Source organism: Polyodon spathula, chromosome 18 (assembly GCF_017654505.1).
Source record: "Polyodon spathula isolate WHYD16114869_AA chromosome 18, ASM1765450v1, whole genome shotgun sequence".
Taxonomy (NCBI): Eukaryota; Metazoa; Chordata; class Actinopteri; order Acipenseriformes; family Polyodontidae; genus Polyodon; species Polyodon spathula.
In genome coordinates this window covers 7,297,658-7,306,142 of record NC_054551.1, presented here as the reverse complement: position 1 = coordinate 7,306,142, position 8,485 = coordinate 7,297,658, and the positions used below count along the sequence as shown (strand labels likewise).

Genomic DNA, 8,485 nt, shown 5'->3' with positions numbered 1-8,485 from the left:
AGTCACCTTCCTCCCATCACAGCCTAATACCCCTTTTCCACTGACACCTCGGAGCCATGAGGGGTGGATTTTTACTATTTGTCGAGCCAAGAGACAGGAAGGCTTGTGCTTAGTCCCAGGGCCTTAATACACACTGTGTTTTATTAGCTTAATTCCCTCTGTTTGGGATATTCAGTAATTGGTGTCTTAAATTCTAAACTTTATCTCGCAGTTTTCTTCTGTGCAGAAAAGTAGACATAAAACATTTGAAATGCCTGCCATCTGTAGCACATGCTTTTGCTTAAATGGGTTGTCCTTTACATGACTGATCAATTTGTCATTCAAATCCCTGGCATATTTGGTTATGTACAATAAAAAAGATGCATCTCCCTGGTCAGTTTTGAAACAATTGAAAAACCTCTCAATAGCTATGTTCTCTTAAAAAGTTTCCCATAGTAAAACCATAGCAAAGTGTAATAAAGCATAGGCAAGCACTGTAAATCCGGGTCTGTATCATAGATTCAGTGCCATTCTGTCTGCCTGCAATAATGTGTGCAATTTGTGCCAAGTTATTCAAAATGTGACATACAGTATTTGGTTTCAACATTTTACATACGGTAGTACCCTCTTGTGCAAGAAATAGGAAGTGCAGCAAATCTTATAATAAACCAAAATAAATTTTACGTCTTATTTTTGACCCCCCTCAGAAGGATGCGAATTTCCAGACAGCACTGTGGGAGTGCAGCAAACTTATATATATATATATATATATATATATATATATATATATATATATATATATATATATATATATATATATATATATATATACTCAAACTTAAACAAGCTGGTTTTTTTTTTTTTAACTGGCAGCGCGAGTACATATAACGACCACAGGTGTTTTACTTTTATTTTGTTTTTTGGTTTACTGTCACAATCTTTAAACAAGCTGCGTTTTTTTTTTTTTTAAGTTTATGTGCATCATGAAACGGCTGGATGAAGTTGTCAGTGAGTTATACATTTCAAATCGGTTATGTGGGGTGATAACCCTTACAAACGTTTTTACCACGGTACATTTACACGGTCATTTTCAAGTTTTCCCATTCTTTTCCCATATGCATTTCCCATAGTTTACTATGGTTTTCAATGTTTTGTTAAACAGCAGTGGCCGCGTTTACATGTACAAGTCATGACCGGTTTCCTTGCGACGTGTTTGCTGTACTTTTTAGGAAATGCGTTGCTATGCAGTTCTGATTTAGGAAGGGAAACAGTCGGCCTTACCGATGCAGATTACTCAATTCATAGTCATTTAGGGGAGGGGATATTTAAATGTCCGTGTCTGCTTAATAAGTAGAAAAAAGACACTCTGAATATCGGGAGAGCTTCCTGCGTTGCCATGAAGATGACAACAATTAACGAGAGAAATTATTTCACGTGTTGTTGCGCACATTATGAATTACGCCGCGCATTAGCTACTTGTTTGTCTGGTTACCTTTCCAACACACACACACAATTATAAAAAATATAATTCCTACAACTTTTACTACTTAGAATTTGTGTGTGTGTTTGTGTAACATCTAAAAGTTACATTTCATTAACACTACATGTTTTTATTTCGAATTTAACCTACAATATTCAATTTTTATATATATATATATATATATAGATATAGATATATAGATATCGATATATATAGATATCGATATATATATATAGATATAGATAGTATATATATATATATACATATACACACACACACACACACACAACAAGCCTGTTGTTATCTCTGCTGGACCTGGCAGCCATTCATTCCTTTGTTTTGTACAAGGTAGGAGAGATTTCATCTTGATCCACAGTGCTTCAGCAGAAATATTTCAATGAGAAAACTGGAAAGCCTCAGGCTGCAACTCATCCTTACTGCTCTGCGAATGGCACACGTCTTTCATTTTAATATTGATGGCGTTCAAAATGTACCACGGCAGCGCTAGCGTTGTGCAGTCCATATATACAGTGTGTGTTGGGGGGGTGTCTATGTTTTGTCAGAAAAAACGTGATCTTGATTGCTGAAACCTCGTGTCCCACAAGCACGATTCATATTCTGGTTTACGTTGGGTTTTTTTATCGGGAAAAAGCGATTGACCCTGCTCTTAAAGTCGCGCTGCCAAAAGGACATGCTTTTGCTGTTTATGTATTCGCGTGACAGTCACACAGTCAGGACTGCAGAGTCAATGTTCAACACGTTTTTATATGGTGCAATTTGCAGGGCAGGTCCAGTGTTGATTTGTAAATATTACATAAGAAACGGGATAATATGCTGAAGGGAAAACACCTCCGAAGTTACTAAATAAATGGATGGGAGCTCAACCAGAACTTACATGAATGCATAATTACATTCCAACCTTTATATTTGTTTACATTTCATTACTGTAATACAACATCATATATGTCCACAAGACAGCTGGTATAAATGGACATACATGTACAAATAGATAAGACCGATAAATGCCCATCAACTAACGGTAAAATGAGCATGTGCTTCTTTTCTGCACTGTTTAATACGGATTGGAGACGGAATGTGTTTATGTTTTCTATTATTGTATTAGAAAAAAAGATTTCAACTTTGTGCTTTAATCTGCTTATAACAACTGTAGAACATTCTTCAATTTCAATTTACCATGCATATGCATTTACCTTTGATAGTGCCTTGTAGAAAACTACTAGACATCAAACAGAATCATAAATAATTTTTGTGTATTTAAAAAAAAAAGATAGAATTATTTACAAAGGAAAAACTAAAAACATGTTATAAAACACCTGAATTCATCCCCTGTCACTTATAACTATTCAGGAATTAATACTTCATCAGGAGCAGCTGGGTTAGGAGAATGACATACAACACTGCAAATTAGTAAAACTTCATTAAAATAAAACACAAAAGATTACAGCTGGTTTCAATTTGAGGTCCAGATATGCTACATCTACCAGAGGATAATGATCCGGGATGTGCTTATAGCATTTCAGTATTTCACAACCAGTCAGATGAATCAGATTATGAAAAAAAGTGTTTTACTGTACTGTTACCATTACAGCAGAATACTAGTACTGTTATCATAGTGTTATATTATAGCAGCAGTTAATTCAATAAACAGTTTTAAACTAAAAGTCAGTTTGACCACAGATGCCATGGCAGAATGCCTACAGCAACAGACAGTGGTAGAGACTGTACAATTATCCTTTCAGTGAACATTATAAGGTTATTAATTAGTGTATACTGTAGTATACACTGTACCCTTATAAGGCAGCTAGTGTACATTAACAAACACTATATCAGCGCTACTATAAGACCTACTAGTTTGGTATTTTTTGGCACGCTGCCAAAGTGTCTATGGCAAATCAATTGATGGCCCCCAGTTATTCTTAGTGAAAGTGGTCAGCATTTCTTAAAGGTATGCTCTCCCAAGCACTGGAGGCATGTTCACGTAACATAAATAAACTGTATAAGTATCATTAGTAGCAGTGAGTTAGCTAAATGTAAAAGTGACAGTGAAAGATTGCAACAACCCACCCTCTTTAGAAAACTATAACATGATCTATGCAGAGCAATATAATGAATCTTTTTTCATGGAGCTGAAAATTCCTTATAGCCTTACAATGAGGGCAGCGTGTCCGAGGAGGAACTAGGAACAGAAGTGATTGTCTTATAGGCCTAAATGTTTTACGTGCCTTGCTAATTCAGTGTCCCCAAAGGTCACCCCACCTAACCTACAGTTTAGATCATTTTCGTTCCACTACAATAACATTGAATTTAGCAGTGCTTCCTGTTCCACCAGCTCTTTCTTAGCCCTCATTACTGATCATCCCCAGCAGGTCATTGACTTCCACTTTCAACTCCTGTGCTACCTTCTGGAGATCAAAACCCATTCCCATCAGAACTTGTAGCAGGCTGACCTCCTGTCCTGTGTTGTGGTCAATCAGGGCAGGGCAGGTGGGGTTACACTGGGGCCACTGGCAGTTATCAATGAGGTGGAAGGGGCAGCCCTTGACTGATGTCTTGGTGTTCTTGCTGGTGTCTTGAAGGCTTTTGTCCCAGCACTGCAGTGCTCTGGAGAGAGATGTCCCCTTCACCTGAAACTCCAACCAATTACTGAAAAGGAAAGCATTTGGAAAACACAATTTATAGTTTCACAAATGGCAAAAAAAACATCCACAGTCTCTATATGAAAACATTTGATAAAAACACTTGGTGAGATGATATCAGCACTGACAATGGTGCACCTAATTTGCCAGCTAGAGCATTATCTAACAATGTGCTCTCTTCAAGTTATTTTATCACTGGAGAATGTAAATACAATGGTCGTTAAAGTAATTAAAATGAATAAGACCCTCGTCGACGTACATGTTTTGACAGACAGAATGTTGTAAGATAAATGGCTACACTGAAACAGTTACATGACCTCACACTGAAAAGATGAAGAGGCTTTCATTAATCATCCATGGCTGTAAAGCGGAGAAGCACGGGGTACCTTACCTTTTAGTAATCAATGTGTGCGATAGACATGCTGGAGCAAAGACCGCCCTGAAAAACATAAACATGCCCCCATCAGCTACAGAACTACTGCTAAAAAGATATTCTGTACCAATAATGTAACATATGAAGTATATTTTGTATTGTCTATAAATTGTGCCTAGAGTGTTGAACCTCTGCACCAGAAGGTTCTGAAACACTACCAGACACCATTCTTTAACAGCAGTGATATGCAGAATGAAGTACTTACATAACATCTTGGAATGAGTTTTTCAGTTCCCTGCCTATATTCTGGATATAGGTCCACTGATGTTCAGTTAGAGAATGGCTTCCAAGCTGAATGTTTTCAACCCTCAATTGCTCCTCATCAAAAAGCCACTGAACAACAAACACAGGGGCTGTAGGCAGAAGCAAACTTAAATCAACTCAAATCAACAATTTCTTAACTTCATGTGGGCTGGTAGAAAACATTTCTTGCAAACCTCAATGCATTAGCATATTCATTGAGTGCTTATTTTCATATATAACTGAACTTAATTTTCTGCTGTTGCTTTGTGCTCAGTTGTCATATAGTTAGCAAATACAGTTATCCTGTTCATGGTAGCCTATAACTTACATTTTAAAGATGAATACAGCTTGTGTCCAAAAAAACACTGCCACTCTTCCCCTCGTTTGAATTGCTGTCGACACTTCTCTGGGATGATACCATTCCATAATCTGAAAGGTTAACCAAGTGAGAGTAGAAAGATCTGAGGAAACTGGTTCTGTATCGGTGTGCTACAAAGGCAATTCTCCATGCCTAAATCCCAAACAGCAGAGATACAATTATTGACATAATTTTAAAAGAAAGAATTCACCAACATTAGGTAAAAATGTTACCGTCACTATAAACTTGAACCAAAAAAAAAATGATAATATCTATTTTTATTCAAAGTCACTACAATAAATAAAATGTTATAAAACACTGATATACGAGTAATGCAGTTTGCCTTTACCTGAGCCCTTTTTTAATGGTATCTGTAGGACTGCAAGAGGCAGTATCAGAGCACTCAATGCTTCGTTGCTGTTTACTCTCTAAGAACCACCCAGAATCCACCAATCCCCGGACCTGTGCATCTGCCCCAAGCTGCTCCATGAGACTCGAAACTTTCTCAATGTTCAGCAGAACTCCTGTACCTCCAGCACTGTGAGAAAGGTTTGTATGAGCCAGTCAGTTTACCACAGTTACCAGAAACAATATACAATTCTAATTCTGCACAATAGCTGATTGTCATCTATTGGGTTATATGAAGATTCTGACTTTTCTATTTAAGCTATTTGGGTTTCTAACCAAGTTTTAAGTCTTATGATTAAAAGTATAAAACATCCCTCAATTAAATTTGTAATAGGAAGCTTTTTACCAGTTTGACAACAATGTTCATGTTTAGATCGTAATGTAGATTGTGAGCTATTTTGGCAGCCCAACAAGATGTACCAAAAATAGTATAAAACAATGTTGTTGATAGGATTAGTTTGGTATTGTGTCAGTGACAAAGCATATGCCAAGACTTACCCACATCTAGCATTGCATCATTGCTGTGTCTAGCTCTTCCTGATTCGGATGCTTACCTTGCTCCAGACAACATGACCACCTTGGCTTGTTTGATACCCTTGGGAACTAGGTCCTTAATCACCTCCCGGATGATCAGGGATCCCATAAAGGTGTATTCAGCTAAAACATATGAATATATATATATATATATATATATATATATATATATATATATATATATATATATATATATATATATATATTAAACATTACATGTTTAAAACTTATCATCCATACAACTTTATACTGTATACAATCTTGTAGTACAGAACTAAAAATAAATGTAAGAACAATAAAATGTAATAACACTAATGCACTGACATGGTTTGGTAAATTCTAGGAATGATAAGAGCCTACCTGTTTCCTTTCCTTGGCGAGACCTGGATGAAGTTCCACTCCACACATCGCTTGAGCAGTATGGAATAAATCTGAAGTGTAAACAGTTTTACATGGGGAAGTTTAGGATTGTAACATTAGCACATCCTACGCGTTCCTTGGCTGATTCTTTTCATAATATGTATACGGTTCAAATGTTTAGACTGCTGTCAGTCTAGTTGGAGAATAACTCCATCTGTGGCAGTGAGTCAGTCAAGATCACTCACCAAGGTATATTTTACAATTACAGACTTTTTTGTACTCCTAGAGGTACAGGTACAGGTAAAAACCTAGCACAACAAGGTAGAGGGGTATTAAGCACGCTCTGTTGTAGATGAGTTCTTACACTGTGTTGGCATTCCACCAATGGGGGTTTTCTTCAGACTGTGCTGAAAGAATTCCACTTCCTGCAGAATCAAAACAAATCTTAGAGGAAAAGCTGGAATATTAATGCTTGTACAAGATAGCCCACTAAGGTCTAAGTGTACCCTCTTGACAATGAGTGGCAGCAGGGTTATGATAGAATACAGCTATTATTGTTTTGGGGGGATTTTTTTGTGTTATGGGCAGTTACTGCTTGACAGAAGATCATATAAAACTCAACTGTACCTTTCCGGGTTTGTGGCCATTCTGATGAGCTCATGAGACGCCGGATATTTTTATATCTGGAATCGCAGGTCTCCTTGTTGTAGCAGCACCAACCACCTAAAAATAAAACATACCAATCTTAGCACTAGATTACTACCCGTGGGTGGGGATTCAATTAGCCTCATGCTCAAGGCTTCTAAGTATGTGGTAATATCATATGTGGTATGCAGACTACAGCACTGGCCTCTCGGTACATGTTTCTCCTTAGCACTGCAGTGTTTTTATTCAATGGGGAGGATAAAGCTTAATTTATAGAAAGGTTTTTACTTTAAACGGTTGGAAAGTTTTAGGCTGTGTCAAGCACTGGTTGCCACAGAAGCTACTTGTGGTTAAAGTCCCCTGAAGGAGTCACTGTGATGTGTCTTTACAATATCTTGAAGTGTAATGAGGATAACAACAACTAACATTGACAGAGTCATTGTTTCAAGGCACACCAGTGAACAATTTAATGATGAATAGTACCTTCTAAAAATATCTGCCATCGTCTGCTCCCTTTGTGCTCCCTGAGGTAAAACCTGTGATAAGAAAGACAATAATGTAGCTTGAGATTAATTACAAACTACACGGTACTCAGAAAAAAAGGATCATTTTACCTTGTGCTTCTTTGCCATAACACCTCTCTACCTAACAGTATTACAGAATACTCAGATTAGCTGGTTAAGCAGTGAGAAATAAGGACAGGTGATGCCGGTTCAGGTTTAGTGCTTCATGTTTTCTCAAATGAAATCTTTTTGCGTGAGATGCTTCTGCTCTCTTACCCGGCTGTTGTTCCGTCGTTGCAGGTTACAAGAGTGTTCTTCAGGTAATAGAGTTTCATTTCGTCATTCGAATTTGTTAACTGGTAGACCATGGGGTCCTTAATGTCTTCCACTGATGAGGATTCAACAGGGAAGGTGTCATGGTTGGATGCCATAGGTCCAGGCTCACCAGCAGGGTTTGTTGTTTTCTTGCCCTGATTTGGTACCTTGCTGTTGGACTTTGAATTGCGCTTGTTCTGGGAGACTGCTTCCCCCAGCAGAAGCAGGATGACCACATGACCCAGGATGTTCATTGCAAATAACTATCTGTCAAGGAAAAGCAAATTAAATCAAATGTTCAACTGAATAGTGACAAACAGCTGTGAGGTTTGTGTTAATGTTGCAATTTAATACATGGTTGGAAATGTGCTGGTTATAATGAGATCCAACCATAGAATTGTAATCATTAAACATACATATCAAAAATCGAACTTTTAGCCACCAATTTATACATAAAAAGTTAACTTTTATCTATTTATTGTTTGTTAACATTTTGAACTTTGTAAAAAAAAAAAAAGCAGTGAATAATTTTGGAAAGCACCTCTTCACAAAATAAAAGCATGACCAGTT

General features: G+C 37.2%; 1 protein-coding gene across 1 annotated transcript; it reads right to left on the bottom strand.

Moving 5' to 3' along the window:
- Positions 1 to 2,814: 2,814 nt before the first annotated feature.
- On the bottom strand, positions 2,815 to 8,173 carry LOC121331290 (carboxylesterase notum2-like). Its single transcript, XM_041278578.1, has 11 exons — positions 7,877 to 8,173; positions 7,581 to 7,633; positions 7,080 to 7,175; positions 6,817 to 6,877; positions 6,453 to 6,523; positions 6,113 to 6,215; positions 5,500 to 5,688; positions 5,121 to 5,221; positions 4,755 to 4,902; positions 4,508 to 4,555; positions 2,815 to 4,123 (listed from the first exon to the last, which is right to left on the bottom strand). Exons 1-11 carry the CDS (start codon positions 8,167 to 8,169, stop codon positions 3,817 to 3,819), a joined length of 1,470 nt encoding a protein of 489 aa, XP_041134512.1. The 5' UTR covers positions 8,170 to 8,173; the 3' UTR covers positions 2,815 to 3,816.
- Positions 8,174 to 8,485: the final 312 nt, after the last annotated feature.

What these genes read in the sequence shown, in the direction of transcription:
- LOC121331290 (XM_041278578.1), bottom strand. Translation starts at nt 8,169, where the DNA reads ATGAACATCCTGGGTCATGTGGTCATCCTGCTTCTGCTGGGGGAAGCA. An exon ending in ATGGCAGATATTTTTAGAAG is followed by an intron (nt 7,176 to 7,580) that starts GTACTATTCATC and finishes TTTTATTTTTAG; the next exon opens with GTGGTTGGTGCTGCTACAAC. An exon ending in GCTGTATTCATCTTTAAAAT is followed by an intron (nt 4,903 to 5,120) that starts GTAAGTTATAGG and finishes TTCTGCCTACAG; the next exon opens with CCCCTGTGTTTGTTGTTCAG.